The sequence below is a fragment of the Hyaena hyaena genome, unplaced genomic scaffold (assembly GCF_003009895.1).
Source record: "Hyaena hyaena isolate Hyena2069 unplaced genomic scaffold, ASM300989v1 scaffold_147, whole genome shotgun sequence".
NCBI classification, from domain to species: Eukaryota; Metazoa; Chordata; class Mammalia; order Carnivora; family Hyaenidae; genus Hyaena; species Hyaena hyaena.
The window spans coordinates 1,618,351-1,641,854 of record NW_024080779.1 but is presented as its reverse complement, the minus strand read 5'-3'; the positions used below and the strand labels follow the sequence as shown (position 1 = coordinate 1,641,854).

Sequence of the window (23,504 nt, the reverse complement as noted above, 5' to 3'; positions counted from 1 at the left end):
CCTGGTTGTTAAGCACACGGAATCTCACATTGTCCGGGATTTCTTGCTCATTCTTCTTCTGAGAACACAAATCCCTTTTGTCTACTCTTGGCCTGATTTTTCTTCCTCTACATTAGCTCTTTGATGCCAGAGTTGTCTAATGGCTCTGTCTTCTTCGATGGTGGCAGAAGTACAATAGTGAAGGCTAGGGTGACACTTAACCACCTTAGTATTTCATTTCCCTATGGAAACGTGCAATTCTAGATCGATTTAAAAACTCTGATGCTGAAAGAGACCCACGCTTCCTAATGATAAGCATACAGAGATTGATGTACCAGTCCATTGCACTCATTGAATATAGTCTTATTGGGGCGCCTGGGTGCCTCAGTTGGTTAAGTGTCTCATTTCGGCTCAGGTCATGATCTCACGGTTTGTGCGTTCGAGCCCTGTGTTGCGCTCTCTGCTGTCAGCACAGAGCCTGCTTTGGATCCTCTGTCTCCCTTTCTCTCTGCCCCTCCCCTGCTTGTCTGTCTCTCTCAAAATAAATAAACTCAAAAAAGATTAGAAACAAAAGAATACGGTCTTGTTTTTGCTTCCTTTCCAAGGAAAAACAACGGAAAACACAAGAGGGGTAACTCACTGGACATCTTTTCCTGTTCAGCACTATTTTCTATGAGCTTTTCACAAATGGTATCCTCTGGGCACTGGTAATAGCTGCTGGGAATATTGTGATGGAAGAAAAACCAAGTCAACCTTGGAATATCCATTGACTTCCTCTTGAGTATACTTCTTGAATTCTGGATCTGTATGACTTATGGGTCCATTTTGGTGGCTTCCGAATTTAACTATCATTACGATGTTTTTACAATGTGATGAGAAAACTATACTACAGATGTTTGAATGGCTTAGTATTGAAATGAAAATATGGGATACTGGGGCGCCTGGGTGGCTTAGTCGGTTAAGCGTCTGACTTTCGCTCAGGTCATGATCTCGCGGTTCGTGGGTTCGAGCTCCGCGTCGGGCTCTGTGCTGACTGCCAGCTCAGAGTCTGGAGCCTGTTTCAGAGTCTGTGACTCCCTCTCTCTCTGACCCTCCCCTGCTCACGCTGTCTCTCTCTCTCTCTCTCCTAGAAATAAATAAAAAACATTAAAAAAATTAAAAAAAAAAGAAAATATGGGATACTGAATGAAGAAAAATTATCAGGTACTATAAAATAAAAAGGTACAAGAATATGTCCTCTTCTGGCTATAAAGCTTGAACACTCAAAAGCAAAGCTTTAAACAGAACCCACCGGCTTGAAAACTACCTTCACCAAACACAGCTAAATAAGAGGAGCTGTCGTGACTATTAAGAACAATGACAATGGATACAAACTGGACAATGGAAGAAAACTAGATTTCCTAAAGAGCTTTAATTTCAGAACCACAAATGGTCCCACCTCATTGCTTATACTGTTGTCACTACTGAGCTAGCCAGCTAGATTTGTTCTTTAGAGCACAGTGTTCATTAGGTCAAGGCTTGGGGTTTAATTCTCAGGACAGCTAGTTCACCTTGCTTTGTTCTATGACCACAGATAGCACCCTGTAGTGCTGGCCAATCACCCTGCTAATGTGTGCCAGAGAGATTCCATTTGGAAGCCTCTCCTAACAAATGAAGGGCAGACCGTTATAGAGCTGGCTGGAGTACCAGGGAAAGGAATCTAGCCATTATATGTTGCTGACCACCCCCACGATGCTGTGATTTTATACATTCGAAGGCCAATGTACCCACCTGCAGCTCAGGAACAATAGTTCCCCTTTCTGGACAGGACCCTCCGAATGATGTGAGTGGTGAAGGAAGCACGATGGGGTTTGGGCTGATAAAGTTGGAGATGTCGCAGGATGGTGGGTCTGATACAACTCTCTGCATGATAACTTTCTCCACCACAATGAACTGATTCCAAGGCAACCAGAGTGTCCTCTTCTCAGACAGGAAAGGTGACCGGTCAAAGATTAAGATGACAGAAATACCTCCAATGGCTACGAGGTCAAAGCTGAGAAGGAAAAATATAAGACAGTTTCAATCAAATGAACAACCAAAATAAAATTCAAGTTAAAAAAGTAATTTTAGTGCAGCACCTTGCTTCCTTTGGGACTCAACTACATCCATTCGTATTTCTATTTTATAAATTCCCTCTAGCTAAATGTATGGATGGTTTCTTTTGACTATCCAAGAGACTTCTGAAAAAAAACCTCCATATCACCAGGTGATACTCACCCCAAATATGTACAATTTTAATACTACCTGAGACAAAATCACTGCGTAGATTTCTGCAAAGCCATAACTTATATCACTGCCCCCCTTTGTCCTAGAGATTACAGAAAGATGACCATTTAACATCCAGCAGCATCTTTAATATAATGCATTATTCATCCTCAAGAAAAAAAATCCTATAATGTAACTCAAGAAAAGTAAAGAGCCAAAAGGTTAACTATCTTGTTCAGAGTCACAAACATAGTGTCAGAAATCTGGTGGTGTCTTTTGAGATGGCATTTAGGAAAGTTGTTCAGTGAAATTGGCTTGAACAATGCCATGCCTGAACCCTCCCCATCTGGCTACCCACTTTGGCTCCTGATTCTACTTGAACTCTACATTTAGGATTTCTGGTTCTGTCTAGAATGCCTCTTGGTTTCCTTTTGTAAGACAGCCTGTAATGGACCCTATCCATCTCCGCTGACAACACCTTCCATATCTCTGACAAAGTAAGACTACCTCTCCTGTAAGCCAATTCTGTCCATCACTTGATGTGGTATCTGACATTACTCTTGCATTGGAGCATAACAGACTCAGATTCCAGTACATTCTGCACTAGATGATTCTACCTTGCTTCTCTTGTAAGTATAATGATGTCTTTGAGATAATGTACTTGGAAGCATTCAAAAAGCATAAAATACTATGTAAAAATAAGTTAATGATAAATTATTACCATTATATCGTAGAAATGGATAAAGGGCAATATGTTACTCCTTAATACTCAAAGCAACTTAAATTCACAGGAGAGAGATGTAAGCAATTCCCTGCATTAAAAAAGATCTTTCTGTAAAACACTTTTTCAATGATAGAATGCCCTGATAGGGGCTCAGACTTAATTATGGATACCTTAGCACTCCCTTCATATGACATTTATTATATTTATTATAGCATTGCCAATCATGTCTTGTTGCAGAAATCTTCCAGATAAAGATAAATGGACAGTAACAAAGGATGGCGAATACTGTATTTTTTATTGTTACTTTTTCAGTCAAGTAGCTGTAATATTAAGGCAGTTTCCAAAAAGAGGATTTTTGGAATAGCTATAGAAAATAATCTAGGTTTGAACTGAAAAAAGAACACCCAAATGGCTTATGATTTAAGACAGACAGGCTGAATTCATGATAATACAGAAGCAGTTTAAGGCAAGTATAGTGGGGAAAATCCTACACTACTTGTCAAGAGACCTTTCCTCTAGTTCACATTCTATGTTGATTTACCTCCATGTCCTTGGGCAAGTTTGCTTTGCCCAAACCTTGGCTCTTACCTCTTTAAAGCTGAAGTGCTTATTTACTTGAAAACAAAAACAAATGCGAACACTCCCCCCTCCCCCCCCCCCACAGAGACACACACATACACAGACACATACAGAGGTAAATAAACTATCCAAACAAAAATGGGTATCTGGGAATTATTCTCTACTTCTAGAAACATTAGGCAGACAGGGCAAGTTTCTTGTTTTGTAGAAAAGAATGCGGTTTTGGCTTCATACACACCTGGGTCTGAATCCCAGCTCTGCCATGTTAACTTTGTGTCTATGGGCTATTTAACCTCCACGAATTTCTCTTTCCTCATTAGTAAAATGGGGCTAATACGATCTATCACCTCAGCTACTACTGAAAACAAGTAAATAAGATAAAGACTTATGGGTCAAGCATACAGCAGAGACTCAACAAATGTTAACATTCTTCTCAAATCAGATCCATTGCCTTATTACATTTACAGATGTTTTCTCTTCCAGTTCAAATGAACTCTAGGCCAGCTTTTGATTATCTCCATAAGCAGATACTGATTTTTCTTAAAGTCTATTTATTTATTTTTGAGAGGGGGCGGGGAGGGACAGAGAGAGAGGGAACAGAGGATACGAAGCGGGCTCTGTGCTGACAGCTGAGAGCCAGATGAACGGCTCAAACTCACGAACCGTGAGGTCATGAGCTGAGCCGAAGTCAGAAGTGTAACCAACTAAGCCACCCAGGTGCACCAGCAGATGCTGATTTTTAACTTCTTCTGGGAACTTCCCCTAGGCTTCCTGTGATGGTTTAGTTTTATATGTCAAGTTGGCTGGGTAATAGTACCCACCTATTCAGACACTAATCTAGGTGTTGCTGTGGAGGTAGTTTGTAGATGTGGTTAAAATCTACAACTGGCTGACCTTACGTAAAAGGTATTACCCTTGATAATGTGGGAGGGCATCATCCACTTAGTTGAAAGACCTTTAGATCAAAACTGAAGTTTCTCTGAGGAAGAAGGAATTGTTTCAAGACTGCAGAGGTAGCGTCAACTCCTTCCCAAGAGATTCCAACCTACCAGCCTACCCTACAGGTTTGAAACTGTCTATCCCCACAATCACATACCTTGAAGTATCTTTCTCTCATGTATACATTTATACATATACATGTACACACACACACACACACACACACACAGGTTTTGTTTCTCTGGAGAACCCTGACTACTTTTTCTTGTTCCCACCTAAGTGGTGTATACAGTAAACACTGTCTGATTGGCTCATTAACTGCCATGGAAGTGGAAGGTGGATCTGTGGCCAAAATTCCATCTAAATCATTCCAATGCCAAATAGCATGTTCCTTGAATAATTAATTTTTTGAGATTTCCCCTGTCACAAATGATCTCCACTGGCATAGGTCGTTAAGAACAAGTTATCAAGGGCTGCCTGGGTGCCTCAGTTGGTTAAACGTCCAATTCTTGATTTCAATTCTGGTCATGATCTCACGGTTTGTGAGATGGAGCCCCATGTCAGGCTCTGTGCTGACAGCGTGGAACCTGCTTGGGATTCTCCCTCTCCCTCTCTCTCTCTGACCCTACCCTGCATGTGCTCTCTCTCTCAAAATAAATAAACATAAAGAAAAAGAACAGGTTATCAAGTCATATGATAATAAGTATAAAAGACCCAAGGGAGAAGACGTATTTGTTTGGAGACTTCTCTATCCCTAATAAGTCAGACCAGTCCTAACCACAGATGGAAAACTTTGAGGGCTATGTGCAATGCTTATCTTTGCCTTATGGTACCCATAAATCCACAAACTCTTGCCTTGAAGTTCCAGAATCAGAGGGAACTCTCTGTTCATTTTCCAAAGTTGTCCAAAGTTCTTAAGACCTTTAATGCATCTCAAGAATCTTCTAAGAAGTTCAGTACTTCACCTATTTTGCTTATCACTACCTGAATATAATTCAGACAAGAGCCAGATTACTTGAGTTCAAAGTTTGGGCTTGACCCTTGTTAGCTGTGTTAAGTTGGGTAAGTTTTCTCATCTGCCAAATGGAGAGGATGATAATAATGCCTCCTGTCTCATAAAGTTGTTGTGAGGATGAAATAGATCAACATTTATGAAAATGCCTGGCACATAGCACATACTCATACATATTCATTTTTTCTTTAGAAGTGCCTTTTTCTTCTATTCTGCTACTTTGGCCTCTCCCAATCTGCATGCTTAATCTCTTCCTACTTTGAGAGGGCTCTGTCTTCCACTCTCATCCTTCTTTCTGCTTTTTATACATCACTTTGGTCCTGTGGCCTAGAGTTTTCCTGCTTCTCTAGGGAAAGTTGTCAATTAACTTGTGCAAATGGATGATAATGGGGTAATTAGTTCTACATCCCACACAACATATTTGCATTTAACAGGGACTTTTAGAGTCAACAGCTTAACCCAAAGCTCTGATGCCATTGGTGGCAACTACAGGCAAAGTGGCAGGCAGGTTGGACTGAGATTTGGAGACAGAGGGTGCTTCCAGATCTTATGCATCACACTGTCTACTAGGTATTTAAATGCTAATCTCAGCTTTTCCATAATCCTTTTGCTCTCAGGTATAGTTTCCTTATGACACTCTGCTTTTGAAATGTACTTACTCAGTCTGAGATAGCAACAAGTAGAGACATATAAATGGAAACACCCATCACACTGTCACTTTCTGTCCAAGAGATGACAGTGGGACAGTCTGCTTGGCATTTGGGGCACAGATTTTGAACAGTTACACCCTTTGTGGAGCCTGAGGGGAGAGTTATTGCCAGAGGGGACTCTGGCTGTATCTGTCATCTATATAAACCTAGTTCTCACAGACAGCTCAGCAGACCAGGGTCTTGGCATTTTACTTAAAACAAAAACCAAAAAAAAAAAAAAAAAACGAAAAAAGAAACCCAACAAAAATTGTTCCTCTTTAATGTTTTCAGTACACTGGAAACAGAAATTTTTAGATATTTTTTAAACATTGTTTCTCTTAAGCTTCTTTGTAAATATCAAATAATTCACTGAAACCTTTATACACATGCTAAGAAAACTAAGGGCCCATGAGTTCTCCAAGAGAAGTCAAATGTCTCTGAGGGCACATTCTATTTAAAGAAATAATCCATTTCTCAATTTCTGGCACATGGCTGAACATGTTGGCATGGGAGAGGCCACTTTTGTGAACCTGGTGAACGAACTACAAAAATTTCATCATTTAATTGAATTAAGAGAAAGGTCCATTTGAATTAGTAGAGAGCTCCAATTATCTACCATTTGAAAGGAAATGTACTTTTAATAGCTTATATGTATATAAGCAATGGGTGTGTGTGTGTGTGTGTGTGTGTGTGTGTGTGTACTCAGACTATCTGTACCCAGAGTAGTTTTGCTGAGCTTGTTCTAATAGATGGCTAGTAAATAATTAGCAATGTAATTTACATACAAATCATCTATATGATTTACTGAAGTCTTAAAACCAGTTTGTTTTCTTGAGCATGTTAAAACTCTTCCTTGCTCTTTAACTAATTTTTATAAGCATTTTCTTGACAGGCAGTTGAAAAAATAAATACAGCATAGCCCAGGTTGAACAATTAACAATTCTGAAGTGGTTAGGACTGATAAGGTTTGATTATAGGTACTTGAAATCAATCTCTCACACTGTGATAAAGCTCCAGCCAACAGCTCTTTATGCGACTACTGAAGCAGCTTGTTGTAAGCAGTTATTTTAAGGGTAGCCATCTGGGGACTGGGGCACCTCAAGGCCATTATTACGATGTTCCTGTGAGTGCTAAATAGGTCCCTTTAAGCTGGACACATGGGCCTATTCTCAACAATATTGTTTGAACAAATGTCTATCCAAATGATAAACAAAATATTTTTGTGAGCAAATCCTTTTCTGGGATGAAAAGATTTTACTTAGTGGTCTTGCTTCCCAGGTCTCAGAGAACCTAAGCCCTTAGAGTAGCTTGGGGGTTGATGTTGATGTTAAATCACCATAGTTATATAGCCACCAAAGGGAATGGGTTAGGCTGTCTATGCTTGTCAATCAGGTGCAGCCACTAGTAAGATAGGCAGTCTAGGGAGGACACATCAAAAATAAGTATCTTAATGAGGATGAATTTTGTACTTTTGGAAGAAATCTTTTGGACATCGTCATTTATTATTATTTTTTTTAACTTCCATTTTACTTTATTTGTGAGAATGAGTACAAGTGAAAAAGGGACAGAGGGGGGTAGAGAGAGAGAGAGAGAGAGAAGAGAGGCTCACCCAAAGTGGGGCTCAAGCTCACCCGAAGTAGGGCTTGAGCTTACCTGATGTGGGACTCGAACTCATGAACTGTGTGATCATGACCTGAGTCAAAGTCAGATGCTTAACCCACTGAGACTCCCAGGTGTCCCAGACATCTTGATTTCTGAAATATTTTGAGGCTGCCATGGGAGAAGAGCTCTCTCTCTTTATCATCTGCATCATCTCACTGAATTGTGAAGCTGGATTGATGAATGGAATTGGATGAAGGGCAGAAAATGTTCCACATGGTCAAGGTTTCAAGAATACTTAAGTGATAGTGCATGGTTAGAAGGGAAATTTGGTTTGATTTAGTTGGGGAGCAGAGCAAATAAATATCACCAAGGACTTTCCCAAATACAGCTAGAAGGAAGATGGGTTTACAAACACTGCATCATCTGAGCCCTGGTTTGATTCACAGCTAGAAGTCAGTATTTGGCCCCCCACAATGATTAGAAGCTTACGTACCTTCCATCTTGCCGGCTGATGGTAAACCCATAATCACTGTGATGCAAGAAACTAACATTCACTCCTACTAGAGGGGTTCCATCTATGGCCACCACTTGGCCTCGAATCACACAAGCACGCCTGCAACACAAGATCAAAGGCAAGTATAAAAGCATGTTGAAACTAGATTCTAGAAGCCAAGATGGAGAAACTCTGGAAAACACAGCCAAGTAGAACAAAGAAAACAATAATTTCACCAACCAGTAGTAACACTAATAACATTTGGGGGGGGGGGGCATGTATATTTTTTTTACCCATCAAAATTGGGATTATACTCAGTATAGATCTGTATCCTGATATTTTTAAGTTAACAGTGTATTTCTGATTACATTGTCCAATGTAATCAGAAATTCCTCAATATATCATTTGTTACTATACAATATAGCCTTAAAACAACATATTCCTTAACTTGTGTAATCCATTCTTTATTTTAGGGTATTTAGTAGTTTCTTAACTTTTCCCGCATTGAATCTCTTATTATTTTCTTGGGAGATAGTCTCAGGTATGGAAGAATATTTTTCTCTTATTAAAATTAAAATGAATTATATTAATTAATACATGAATCTATTATATGTATGACTCAGGTCTCTGCTCACTGACCCCCTCCCAGTTCTTAGTCTTCTCCTACGAGGTAATCAGCAATATCATTCTGTTGTGTGCGTTTTTTATGCATTGACATGCATAGGTGTGAACATTTTTAAGGCTCTTGATACATATTGCCAAATTGCCTTTTCTGGAAAAACAATTTTTTAATTGAGTAGACATAGTTGGGTAAAATTTTTTTAAAGTTGTTCTTTTTAAAAAAAAATTTTAAATTTTTGATAGAGAGAGAGAGAGACAGAGTGTGAGCAGGGGAGGGGCAGAGAGAAGGGGAGACACAGAATCCGAAGCAGGCTCCAGGCTCTGAGATGTCAGCACAGAGCCTGATGTGGGGCTCGAAACCACGAACTGTGAGATCACGACCTGAGCTGAAGTCAAATGCTTAACCAACTGAGCCACCCCGGTGCCCCATAGTTGGGTAAATTGTAAGAGTTAGTCTGTAAAAGAGACATGGTCCTTGGCTATAGCATTCCATTTCTCTTGCCTACTTGAAATAAAATAGTTGGGGAGATTTTCCCTTTAAACAAAGGACTTTCACCCTTGCCAAAAAAACAGGGTTTCATTAAACTAGTCCCTAAATGAGGCTATCTTCCAGACATAGTCCACTAAAATGCATATGCTTTCTGGTCTGGCCAAGTTGTAACAAATTTCAAAAGCTCGACAGTTAAGAAGAGGGCCCAGGAGCAAATTCCAAGCAAAGATTTTTTGTTGGCCTGTCATTATTGAGGGTGGCAGAGGTGGCGGGGGCAGGGGAGTCAAATCCTAGCTTTGGTAGCCCTGAGCTCTAGAATGTGCAATTTATAGCTGGTGTTGGTAGTACTGAGGAAGGTTGAGCTTGGTCAGTGATTTTATTCCCAGGGAGCTAATGTTATTTTTTCACCAAGTGGGATCCAGTCATTCCAGGGAATCTCAATCTTGGATTAAAGGGGGCCATGTTATTTGGGCATATAAATATGATTTTCCAAAGTAACCATAATAATTACACTCTGGCATTGTACCTTCTTTGAACAGAATTAGCAAGTTGAGACAATGTATCTAAAGGCTCATGGCCACAAAGATCATTTGAGAGAGAAAGAACAATCTCTTTTCTTTTTTACCAGCCAAAGTTTGTTTTATATATTATAGACAATAAATTTCCCTACTAAATTCTATCACAATCAGAAGAATTGGATATGTTATGCTAACAGAATTTATCTTGCATTACCAAAGGTCTTCCCCCCAAACAAACTACAAACCATTAAGTACTACACAAAAGTAAGCTATTATAACTGTTGCTATTGGTGTTTTTGTGTGTTGAGCTCCCAGACCAACATTCCTAGTTCTGACATAATTCAGTGGCTTTCTTTTTTCCAGTGACCTATACATTTTATGAGTTCTGTAAATGGCATATTTGTGAGTATGCAAATGGCATATTGGTGCTTGTTTTGCCTTGTCTGAGTCTCCCAGTCTTTTGGGGGGAGATTCTGAAATCCCATTTATTCTAATTGAGAAGACATTTCTTTGAAAGTCACTGAATTCTGGATTTTGAACTAATCCTGACAGATCTGGTCCCAGGTTCTAAGTCCAGTGTAACAAGAAATGTCTGTAGTTTTATACAGTAACTTTTGGAAGGTCTTTATAGAAGAACATTTGACAAGGAGGGTAGAGGCTAAGTAGAAACAAGCTGAGAAAATCTCCTGCAAACTATAGAGGAATTGGAGCTAGAGAGGCTGAGAAAAGATTTTCGAAAATCAGTTAAACATGGCTTCTTGAGCCCTAAGCGCTTATGTTTTTTGTGGGGGTAGGGGGTAATTCCAAACTTGCCAAGGCTCTACTGGTTAACAAGGTGGACTTTACAACAATAAAGCCTACCTAGGTGGTCACTGATTCCCATTTGGCAAGACAATCCTATACTTATTCATTTTATTTGTTCATATTAATCCAGACATTGTGTCTTCCCACAGCTCTACTAGGCTCAATTATTTTTGTTTTTATTTTGTCAAGCCTACTTGGCATTATTTGCTCATATTTTATGACAGACACAGACCTGTCTCTTCTCTTTGCTGCTCTTTTATTTTCTATACAGTTTTATATTTATGAAGGATCCAGGCTGGTGAGTGAAAGTCTCATAAAAGTCATCATTATTCTGTTCCTTTCTCTTGGATTCCTCTCTTCCTCCATTCTGTATCTCATTCTGAGTAGTCTTGTCTTTTGACTCTTCTGCTCTTTAATACTCCTCATATTTTATGAAGCACACAGATTTGTGTGATAACGACTCATCAAAGTCATCATTATTCAAGACACTGTCTACCTGTTCTTCTTCTCATTCATTTCACTCTTCATCATTCATAAATAACGTGCAAACTTGTCTTTCAACTACCGTATTTTTTTATTTCTCATATTTTATGATGCACACCAACTTATAGCATATGATAAAGCCCCATAAAACTTATTATTCTACATCTATCGGCATTGAACTCTCTTTGTAATGTATTAGACTTTAAATGTTCTAAGATTCTCTGCTGCATTTGCTCCCATTATTTACACACTCCATGTCATCCATTTTTCACAAGAATAACTCTTAGCTCCTTTCATTCGTGGATTACTAGTACTTACTATAATCTTCGACCAACATCAGTCATCCTGCGTCAGTGGAAGTTGTCTAAATTTCGGGATGGTATTGAAGTATTTTTAATTTGCAGTAATCTTGACTGGCACCGCATGCAGAAATCTAGGGAAAACATTTTCCTAGGCAAATGCTCCATTTCTAAAGAAAGCTCTTGAATCAACTTGCTTCCCCAGGCTACTCCTGCTCCAAATGGCCTTTAGGGGCCTTCAAACATACTCTGCAAACAGGATGTATTGTGCCACTTTGTTTAGCTCAACTGCTATTTTGTGCACTCCTAGCTTCTAAACTCAATTATTCGTGATTGTAGATGGTAGTCTTGTATCTATTTTTCTTGAGTCACACAGCCACTGAAATGTACTCTCTCCTCCATTTACATCATTGGTTCGGATAATGCTTCTCCTATCCAAGGTGGCCTGTGTAATTCATCTCTTTCCTAGGTTAGGCCCTTGTTGAAGTAGTGAGCTGGGCATGGCGGGGGTCTGCCTTTGGTGGGAACACAACCTTAGTTTCAGTGCTCTTCATCATTCTGATTGTGGGGCCTCCCTATTTCCTCTCCCAGAGTCTCCGGTGTCCTCAAATCACCACCTAAAGGAAGCATTTGTACTTGGCCTGTCCTTGGCCTGTCCTGGGGAAACATCTTGAATTCTTAAATTTTTGCCACATCAAAACTACTGTCAACGTGAATCCGAATCTTTCAAGGACCTGTCGTTTTCTGAAACGTTTTCAATTAAATATATGGAACTCTTCTGAGTCTTTCAAATTAGGTTAACAGAGGCCACTGTCATAAAGCTGGCTCTGCAAATGTCTACAGCAGGTACGTACCCAGCATGACTGCTTTCGTGTGGGCTGTGTGTGTGTGTGTTCGTGTACTCTCAATGGCAGCAAGTGCAAGGTTTCCATCTTTGCTTGGTGCTCACTCTCCTCCCTGGATTCACAGACATGGTTGGGATGCTTTCCTTCCTTGAATCTTCCAGAACAAGAACCTCTCCCTGCTGATGTGGATTAGAGGAATATTAACTTGAACTTAGATGGACATGACCAATGTGACTTTAGGAACATCTGTGGGGAAGATCATCCCTCCCAAGTGTCTGTTTTCCTTTTCTGTGGAGAATACAGGCTGCTGCCAAGCTGTCTAACTTGCTGTCACTATGCTAAAGCGGCAAGCCCGAAGGAATTGCTTCTCCCTTTAACTAAATGCCGAATCCCCTAGGTGTCTGGAGCTTGGTCTGAAGAGCAGGGCATCCTGGGAAATTTAAGTCAGAATACACTTTACTCAGAGCCTTATTTAACTAACAAGCTGCTTGTTAGACCGTTCTGATGCAAAAGGTCTAATTCATTCTGTATTTGCTATTTTCATGGCATAGTCAAATTATCCCTAGCCTTCAATAAACTCTTGGTTCCTCTCTCCTCTTTTCTTATTTGCTGTCTTTCGTCTTCAATGTCAAATTTCCAATATTCATTCAACACTTCAGGCAAAAACATTAACCTCAAGCCCAAGAGTTGGTTTGAAAAACAAGGCTGAAAACTAAATTGCTGAAAGAAGATGTAATTTACTGCACTGTATTTCTGATTAAAATCTTTCGTAAGGAAAATGAGGCTCAGGGCTGGGGAAGTTATAGCTATTTGCTTTTGTTGCTAACATGAGCATAAGCAACCTCTGAAGGGTAACATTCAGAATCAAGGTCCTGGCCAGCAGGAGATCTAGCAGCGGTTGGGCAGGTTAGGTTGTTTTCTCCGTAGGAACAGATGAAATCTGTTCCAGAGCTGACAGCTCTGGTCAAGAGAGAGCATGAGAACCGAGCTGAGAGAGGCCATGTGGGTCCTCCGCTCACCAGCGCTGGAATCCTGTCCTGTAAATTCTTCTAGTAGTCATTATTTGGTTCAAGCCTCCAAGGGACAGAAACCTGCGGCATAGGAGGTGTGGCTTGATACTTCCCGGGACATCTCCGCAGGCTTACTGTACTGTAAAGTTGCACGGTTGTAGTTTGTGTCCCTTGGGCTGAAACAGCTCATCCTCTGTCATTGTGCACTGGAGAAGGGCTCTTCTCTTTATTTATTTATTTATTTTTTAAAAATATTTTTATTTATTTCTATGAGAGAGAGAGACAGCGTGAGCAGGGGAGGGTCAGAGAGAGAGGGAGTCACAGACTGAAACAGGCTCCAGGCTCCGAGCTGGCAGTCAGCACAGAGCCCGACGCGGGGCCCGAACCCACGAACTGCGAGATCATGACCTAAGTGAAAGTCGGACGCTTAACCGACTAAGCCACCCAGGCGCCCCAAGGCTCTTCTCTTTAGAGTGTAATCCAGGAACGGTGGTACTGGTGCTCAGTCCTTCCTGCTCACCTTTCTTGCATACACATCAGTGGTTCTCAAACTTTTTTTTATTTAAAAATTTTTAATGTTTACTTATTTTTGAGACAGAGAGAGACAGAGCATGAGTGGGGGAGGAGCAGAGAGAGAGGGAGACCCAGAATCCGGAGCAGGCTCCAGGCTCTGAGCTGTCAGCAAAGAGCCTGACGCGGGGCTCGAACTCATCAACCTTGAGATCATGACCTGAGCCGATGCAGGATGCTCAATGGACTGAGCCACCAAGGCGCCCCGAGTGGTTCTCAAACTAGATCACACACCAGAATGACCCAGAGGGCTTGGAAAAACAATTCCCTGGGCCCCAGCCCCAGTTTCTCAGTCACAGGTCTGGAATGCAGCCAGAGAATGTGCATTTCTAGCAAGTTCCCAAGTGATGCTGATGCTGCTGGTTTAAAGATCAAAGTTTGAGAATCACTGTTTTTGTGAAAGCAAGACCAGAACACGGCCAGCCAATGAAAGTGTATGTGTTTCTGAAGAGGGAGGCAGAGGACATAAACCATATAAAGAAAGGTAGGCAAGTCACTAACTGGTTCACAATCACACCATGATGAAATAAATCTGTGAGGTATGAATTTTTAACTCCTCCACATACACCTTTGCAAATGGGCTTGCCAAATTGCATTTTTTTACAAATATTTTTATTGTTTATTTATTTTTGAGAGAGAGAGAGAGAGAGTGAGCAGGGAGGGGCAGAGAGAAAGGGAGACACAAAATCCAAAGCAGGCCGACAGCACAGAGCCCGACAAGGGGCTCGAACTCACGAACTGAAAGATCATGGCCTGAGCTAAAGTGGGATGCTTAACTGACTGTACCACCCAGGCACCCCTGCCAAATTATACTTTGGGAAGACATGCTGAAACTGTCATGACAAAGTGGAGGTTGGACTATGAGATGAACTGTAGGGTGCTTTCAAATCCAGAGATCATAAAATGAAAAAATGTTTTAACTGGATTTGTCCATGTCATATAAGTGTCAATTTCCCCCCATCCTTGTTATTCTCTTTAGACAGTGCTTGGATCCGTGTTATTGCACTTGTCGAAGCCTGTCTTGGATAAGAGTTATATATCTGTCTGTCTTTTCTATTAGATAGTCTACGCCAGTGCAAAGAGTGTGATTTTTTTCCTCTCTGTGTCCTTCCCAGTGCCTGGTATACACAGCACATGCTCAAGAAAGCTTATTGAATTTCAATTCAAATATTTTTATATGAAGATGTATGATACTTATAACGTACTCTCATGGCACCTGCTTCAAAGGTTTCAGAGACTACTTCGAGGTTCCTGTGCAACAGATGCCTTACAGTTCTTTTATTAGAAGCCAGCATTCTGGATTGTGCATTAGGATTTTCTCATCATGAGAGTTTTGTTTGATAATTGACTACATCAGGGAGTTAAATAGTGCCCCTGTGACTGGGAAGAATGAATGAACAGTCCTCCTCACATGCTTAATTTATGAACACTAACCCCATTATTCCTTTATGTATTACCATATAATTACGATGTGGTATTTCATAATTTAAATACATTTGAGGGTTCTAATATTCAGATATTTGGGGGGTTTCCACACAACACATGCTGGATTTTTGATATATGTTATCTAAGCTGGTACAGCACCATGAAAATATTTAATGTCATAGCACAAACCTGTTTTCATGTTCTGAAAATGTGAATGCAGTGAATGTTCATATGCAAACCCAATAAAATCTCCTTAGTTTTTATTTAAATAGAGTGGGCAGATTTAATCCTACTCAGTTGGTCACTAGCCCAAATAAATAATACCTACTAAATGGGTAACATTAAAAGCAGCTGGAAGCATTACCCATCGACATTCTAGGACATTCATGGAAAGGTGGTGCTACTGAAAATGCAGATAGCTTTTTAAGCAGAATTATTTTCCTCATGGCTAGTGATGTTTCAAGTAAAACAAAATGGGGGCACTCACCCTGAGGACGGTGGCTATTTTCCCATCTGCCCTGGTAATTGCTTGTCAAAAGCAGGCTTGCTTTGGATGCCTGAGATCCCCAAAGTAATGGGAAAAAGATCAAGTGTTTTGAAGCAATAAGAAAACTGACGACACAGTCACATTTTCAGGACTGCGTAAGTGCCAGTTTGCTTCATTTAGACACACGATTATTTTTGTCCAGAATTTGAATCCTGAAATATTTGTCCTGTAAGCCCTTGCAAATCTCGAATAGCGGCAAGTTGGTTTTTATTTGGCTTGGTTTGGTTTGGGTTTTGCCCATTGTACACATCACTCAAATGGTTCTTTGTAATCAGCCCTATGGGGTTTTATTAACCTCATTAACCTTTCCTGTCACTTCTCTGTGAATCTGCCCTTCAAATAATGGATAGTCATTAAATATAGGGGAGGTCTGTCTGATTGGCTATAGCCTGGCCACGGATTACTCTTCCTTCCACTCAGGAAAATGTGGGGCCTAGCTCCACCCACACTAGCTCTAGCTCGGGCTTGCTGGTCATCACTGGTGTGACTTTTCCCTGTCCTATCCTCAGCCACCTCACAAAGATGCCATTCACAACAAAACAACCCAGTAAAATGATTGTTTTATGAACTGTATCTTTCTAATTACACTCTATTGTGTCCCCTGGTATAATATACACAAACTTGTATAAATAAAATATTTATGAAACACTTATTATGAGGTAGGTACTACTCTGAGCACTTTCTTGATCTTATTTCATTTAGTATTGACATAACCTTGGGTTGGTACCCAACTACTAACCCTGTTTTAAAAAATGAGGAAACCAATCCAGAGGGGCTTAAAAAAAACATGCTCAAGTTAGCACAGCTGGAAAGTGGTGCAGTGATGGAGGGCTTCTGACCTGGATTCTAAGTGGCCTGAGCTATACTGCAGATCTTTCTTAAGATGTAAAAAATGTGGCTACAAATGAACATAAAGAGCTCACCTACAAAGACGGTGCTATCGCTTTCCACGGGGCATCGGTTCCTGGAGATACTCACGAGCTGCTGAGTACTTTCTATGTGCTGTGTGTGTAGGGGAGATGAGCTGAACTGCCACATGTCACTCATTCCCTCTCCCCAAACTTGCATTTACTCTGCCCTCTCTAGGGACAAATTTAGATGACAGAACCAGCTAGGGCCACTGCAAGCAAAAAGTACAGCTAAGAAGTAAGTAATAAGGAGTTGAGCCTTTTGAATTTCTTAATGGGGTGGTAAGATGGATAAAATATTAGAAAATACCTATTCATACTGAGATAAGCTGTAGATAGATAGCTACTGGTATTACTAATCACCATTGTTAAGCATCTCAGAACATCTGAGTTCCAAAATATCACCAGCAATCAATTGAACAGCCTTTTGAAGATTTGTGCTCTGATTTCTTTTTGTTCTTCGCTGCCCAAGAGCATTTGCAAGGAAGTGAAAGTCACACATTCTTTCTTTTTGGTACATTTAGGTGTTGACTGCTGATTTCAGGAGCTAGTCAGCACTATATATCTTGGAACTCTCAGCACTTTGTAATTTTTATAATGTGTTTCCTAAACTTTAGCATTAGACAAAATAGTTGTCTGAAAAATCAGGAGATCCCGCCGGCACATACGTAACACCTTTCATATAAACAATATCACAGTGCTTTATTAGCAAGTAGCAGCGATTTTAACTTCCCACTTAGGACGAAAACTGCAGAAGCGATAAGTGAAGGAGGTTGCTCAGGAAAAGCAACACGGTAAGACAAACAGAATCGCAAGGAACCATGGCCGGGCCAAACCACACTTGGAAGTTGTTTTCCAAATATGGGCCGGTCATGTGCAGTGCCTCGCTTCAGAAAGAATGGTGAATACGAGATAGATTTGCAGGTGCTGATTCTATAGGAAGAGTGTCTCCCAGTTCTCAGCTTATTCAATTTATTCAGTAATTGTTGCATAGTGTGTTTATCAACCTCTAGTTGTGTACTCGGTATCATGTTTTTCATGTTACTAGATTATAACTACACACAAACCGGCTATCAGCAAATGGACTTGGAGAACCGTAACTAACAGATTTCGTGAAAAAGTAGGAGAAAGCGTATGGATTCAAATTTGTACCTCAGCAAAATTTCAGATGACTATGTTATAGACCTTCTGGGGGTTACCTGTGCGTATATGAAACTGAGTGTTACTTCCATGAATGCTTGAATACCACTCGATTTCCTTAACAGATATTCTAAAATATAAACGATTCTTACCTCTTCTTTTTCCTAATTCCAAATCAGCAAGTGGTTTATTAATATTTTTATATATATGGTTTATATATATTTAATCTCTTTTGAGTTCAACACTAATTGATCAGTCTGCTATTTTTTTTTTCTTTTCAGGACTAAACTAGTCTGGGCTATTGCTGATTTCTCTTTCTAGAGGTTATTCAGTTTGTCTGAGCTACTCAAATTTTCTCAATGTACTACTCCTAGAGAATGGGGACCCCATCCCCTTAGCCGTAAAACCTAGTACAGTAACCAGTATATAGTGATTGTTGAGAAAGGTTTGTTTTACCTTTTCTTTTCATACAACGCAACAGAATCATGATTCAGTGGGTCCCTAAAAGTTGCCACAAGGCCCTGGCTTGTGTGACAATCTATTGTATAAGGGTCCAAGATCATCTAAGATATAGATGAATGTTACGAGTTCTCTGCTCTAATGTCACTTCCCCAGAGAGGCTTTCCTGGACCACTCTGACTAAAATGGTCACTCTCTGGAGGTGCCTGGGTGGTTCAGTCAGCCACGCACCTGACTCTTGATTTTGGCTCAGGTCATGATCCCAGGGCTGTGGGATCAAGCCCTGCGTTGGGCTCTGTGCTGAGTGTGGAGTCTGCTTGGGATTCTTTCTCTCTCTGCCTCTCTCCTCTCACGTACATGCTGTCTCTCAAATAAAAAATGAAATTTTTTTTAAAAAAGTATTATTAAAATGGTCACTCTCTGTCCCTAACCTTTATGTCACTTGAAAGTACTTAACCTACTTGACATTAACTTTTCCTGTTTTTTTTTTAATGTTTATTTTTTTTTGAGAGAGAGAGAGAGTGAGGGAGAGTGAGGGAGAGTGAGAGAGAGTGAGTGGGGGAGGGGCAGAGAGAGAGGGAGACAGAATCTTAAATAGGCTCCAGGCTCTGAGCTAGCTGTCAGCACAGAGCCTGATGTGGGGCTTGAACTCACGAACTGTGAGATCATGAGCTGAGCTGAAGTCTGACGCTACCTTTTTTGCCATCATTCTTTCTCACTAGACTGTATGGGGAAGGCACTCTGTCTGCTGTAGCCCAGAGCCTAAGACAGTGCCCATCACCAAATGAATAAATGGACCAAATAAACATTGTAATGTTCATCGATCTAAAGAGTGAAATGATTAATCTTCCTCCAGGTGGATTATCTTGAAAGAAACTATAGGATCCATCGTTATAAATGATGCCAGAGTGTTGTTAATGGGAATTTTTTCATTGTGGTAAATGAGAATTTTTTTTGCTGATTGATTTTTTTCCCATTGAATTCATCTGTTTAATACAAACATTTTAAATTGTGGGAAAAAATTACTTATAGCCCCACATTTCAAAGAATGAAACTTCTTGCAAATAGTTAAGCTGCTCACAGTCCAAATAAGCTTTGTGTTTTTCTTGCAAGTCATCAATAGCCTCCCGTTTGTGTCAATTTTAGCAGCTCTTCATGCTCTCCTGAGTTAATTAGTCCTGTCTCGGAGCTACTGCTGAAAACTTCCGGGTCAGTCTCACGTCTGTCATTATTTAATGACTTTGTCTTTGCTAGAATACCTCTTGTCTTCCATCCACTTAGGCTCAAAGCAGTTGAATTTGAGACTCCTGTGTTGATACACTCCAAGATCCCTTAAAAACCCGATGTTTCATAATCCACAGAAATTATTGCAATTTGTAATTAATTTAATTATTTATGCATTTACTTGATGTTCTGGCTGTCTCTACCACTAGAAAGTAAGGGGAGCTCTGTGAATAAAGGGATGCTGTTTCTTTTGTTTCCTCTCATTCATGTAGTTCCTGGCACACAGCGGGTACTCAAGAAATATCTGTTGAATAAATGAGTGCAGACATAGCCTCATCACTTAAAATAAAATGAGCTGACATCAGGATATTCTATTACATTAGGGATGACAGAAGAAGTTGATCTCTCTTCTGGAAGAATTTAAAGTCCTTGGTTACTTTAGGGGTGCCTGGGTGGCCAGTCGGTTAAGCGTCCGGCTTCAGCTCAGGTCATGATCTTGCGGTCCGTGGGTTCGAGCCCCACGTAGGGCTCTGTGCTGACAGCTCAGAGCCTGGAGCCTGCTTCAGATTCTGTGTCTCCCTCTCTCTCTGCCCCTCCCCCACTCATACTCTGTCTCTCTCTCAAAAATAAACATTAAAAAATTAAAAAATAAACTTCTTGGTTACTCTGGAAATAGTAATATTTCAATAAAATACAAATTTTAAAAAGCAGCAATTAGTATCTATAAAGCATGGTTATTCTTTTTTCAAATGTTTATTTATTCATTTTGAGAGACAGAGAGCACCACCCAGATGCTCAGGTATGCTTATTTTTAAGCCCTAGTCTCTATTCAAGATCAGCAGCTTCTGTGGCAGTGACCCATCTCCCTGCAACCTTCCCCTCCTTAACCTCACCCTTGATTCAATAACTCATTTTGTCATTCACAGGATTTCAAATGGTATAAATTCCTATCTCAACTAAGTGCAGAGAACCACGTTTTATTACACAAGTTATGTTGAGTAATTATGGCTGTTACCAGGTATCATGAATAATCAGGAGCATGAATCAAGGTTTTATTATTGAGTGGGGTGTAGTAAGGGAGGAGTAAGGCTTGCGTAAGTCAAGAGTTTGCCAAGAATGCCATGTTCAAGGCACTGTAGTACCTCAATTTGTTCTGGGGAACTTATCTTTGTTTTTCTCATGAGATGGAATAATGACGCATACCAAAGAGCCAGTCAGCAGCAGCCTTCACCCTGGCTTCTTGATGTTGCTCCTTATTTTCTCATTTTTTCTTGATTCTAAATTTTGATTATCTAGCCCGTTGAAGGAAGAGAGAATTATTGATGCTTATACGAAGTTATAAATGATGTCAATTATGGGCAGGCTCTGACAGTGGTGGAATGTCTCAGAAGGTAAGAAAAAAAAAAAAAGAGTAATTACTTTGCTACTATTAGATAATCACTTCATCTTTTATGAATTTGTTCCTGTGCTATTTGGAGAACAGTAATCTTACCTTTAGGCTGGTTCTACATTTGGGAATTGACTTATTTGAGGTCCTAATATCATCTGTGTGTTCTAGGCAACAAAAATGAGTTTTTCATTGGCAAATATGAGAAGAGTGCTTCAATATTACTACAACGATGTCACTCACTCCTTCTTTCCCTGCTTTTTGCTAAGTACTGTGTTAGAATCTGGGGATACAGTGGTATGGTAGATTAAAGATGGCCACGAATTCTTTGATACTTCTCTCATCAAGAGGGGGGACCTATGTCTCTCCACTTTGAATCTGAGCAAGCTCTGTGACTACTGTAACTAGCAGCATGTAACATAAGTAGCACTGTTAAAACTTCTGGAGATAGGCCTTAAGAGACTGGCATCTTCTACTTCTTGTTTTTTGGAATGCTCCCTCTTGGAGCCGTGAGGCACCATATACGAGCTCTGACAAACTCAAGGCTGGCTGCCATGCCGATGGGAAGCCCAAGTAGTCTGTATGTAGAAAGAGAGATTCCTGGCTCTGGTCCAGCTGTTCCAGCCCCCAGCTATTTGAGTTATCTAAGCTGAGAGCCCAAACATCACAGAGAAAAGACAAGCCATCCTGGCCATACCCTGTGTGAATTTGTGACCTACGGAATCATGAAATGTAATAATAAAATTTATTTTAATCCATTATGTATTTCTACATAGCAATAGGTAATCAAAACAAGGAGACAACAAATCAGGCTTGGTCACTGTCCTCAAAGAACTTAAGCTTTAGCAATTAGAATAATCCAGGGCTAATACTGTATACATCCCAACGTGGAGCAAGAAATTAAAATATAGCAACTTCACAGAAACTAGAAGACACCTATCACTTTGTTTAACCTCTTCACTTTGTACCCTGCTAACAGTGCTGTTATGTAGGTAATGCTATACTAAGTTTGGTCACAACTCTAGAACTTTTCAACTAAGGGTGGGCATTTACCAGGAGTGGGCAGAAAAGGCTGCCATAACTTCACGCAACAGTACTGCTGGAAATTGTTAGATCTTTAAATTGTTCTTAAAACCCTTCTAAGTGATAAACACAATAGTCAAATGCTGTTCAATGTCCTTCTCATAAAAATGGACATTTTGCTCCTACTACAGTGGGGCCTGGATTATATGATGTCATGATTGGTGATACATGATACCATAGGTTAAAATCCCCTGCCTCAAGGGAGTGATTGGTCTAAGGTGTGAGGCAGAGTTCTACCAACTATTTGCAGCGTGTACACAGGTGCCCAGGTGAACTAAGGGTGGAAATATTATTCCATTCATGTGATTTCCAATTCATGTTCAGTCACATTATTTTCTTTTTAAACCAACAAAGCAAGGGCCCCAAGTTAAGTAAAATGGTAAGATTAGATTTTCAAAGACCCTCAGGGAAACACAGCAGAAAGACAAAACCAAACACCTGAGGTCATGCCAAGGAAGGCTATAAAAGCTGTGTAGTCCAGAGGTTACAAACTCAAACTCCAGCCGGCCCAGGCATGCTGCTGAATGTGATGGAAGTGAGCCAGGTGTAAGGGGAGCAGTGAATGGTGACTTGGAGACACATGTCATATCCCATCCAGAGAGGCAGCGGCCCCCAGCTCCACACCACCTACGTCATGCCCATGGGTGCAGAGATGCTGCGCTTCGTAAATTTTCTAAAGGAGGAAAGCATTCCAATTTTTATATCAGATCTTCTAATTTCTAAATGTTGGGCCAAACAAAATACATCTGCGGGCTGATACTAAGCAACCTCTGATGTAGATGCCTGACATGGATTGATGTGGGGTCAGCCTCTCATGGCTACAAAACAGACAAATGAGTTTGGCCAGACCTTGCTGTCAGCGGTTGCACTAACCCTGGTAGGATTTTGTTTTTTAAATGCACTTCTCCATTAGTGATGGCGAGTGAAATGTCTGGCTTTGCAAATTACTGCTGTCGTTTAGTTTAATGTACTCTTGTTTTTACATATTTATAAAAACCTTTTACATTATTAATAGTGATTAAATGCTTAGACACTGAAGATCAATAATGCTTCTGTTCACCTATTTACATTATTAAAAAGTAATAAGTCATACAGAGCACGTATAATATGTGGCTTACTTTGTAGTCATGTTTGGAGTAGATCGAAAAGATGAAACTCAGGTTACAGGGTAAAATGTATTGAGGGGAAAAAATGGTAACCGAGCTGGGCTTGCCAGAGATGTGACCGTGGGCAGGTTACATGTTCACAGTGACATATGCCATCACGGGACACAGGAGGTACACATTTTGTGTGCTCTCATGTGCCAATGGAGCAAACTTGAAGCAACAAAAGCTAGTCTCACTTGGATGCACAAGGATGAACAGATGTTTAACCTTTATGTGTCCTTGCAACAATTAGTCACCTGTGCGCCCGTCTCGAGCTCCAAAGGC

General features: G+C 40.4%; 1 protein-coding gene across 3 annotated transcripts in view; it reads right to left on the bottom strand.

Moving 5' to 3' along the window:
• Positions 1 to 23,504, bottom strand: part of TENM1 (teneurin transmembrane protein 1) — a 560,608-nt gene that overhangs the window by 143,718 nt on the left and 393,386 nt on the right. For all 3 annotated transcript variants that reach the window (XM_039238819.1, XM_039238821.1, XM_039238820.1), the window contains exons 16-17: positions 8,262 to 8,381; positions 1,750 to 2,011 (exon numbers count right to left, since the gene is read on the bottom strand). In XM_039238819.1, the coding sequence (XP_039094750.1) occupies positions 1,750 to 2,011; positions 8,262 to 8,381 (382 nt within the window). The remainder of the gene's footprint in view (positions 1 to 1,749; positions 2,012 to 8,261; positions 8,382 to 23,504) is intronic.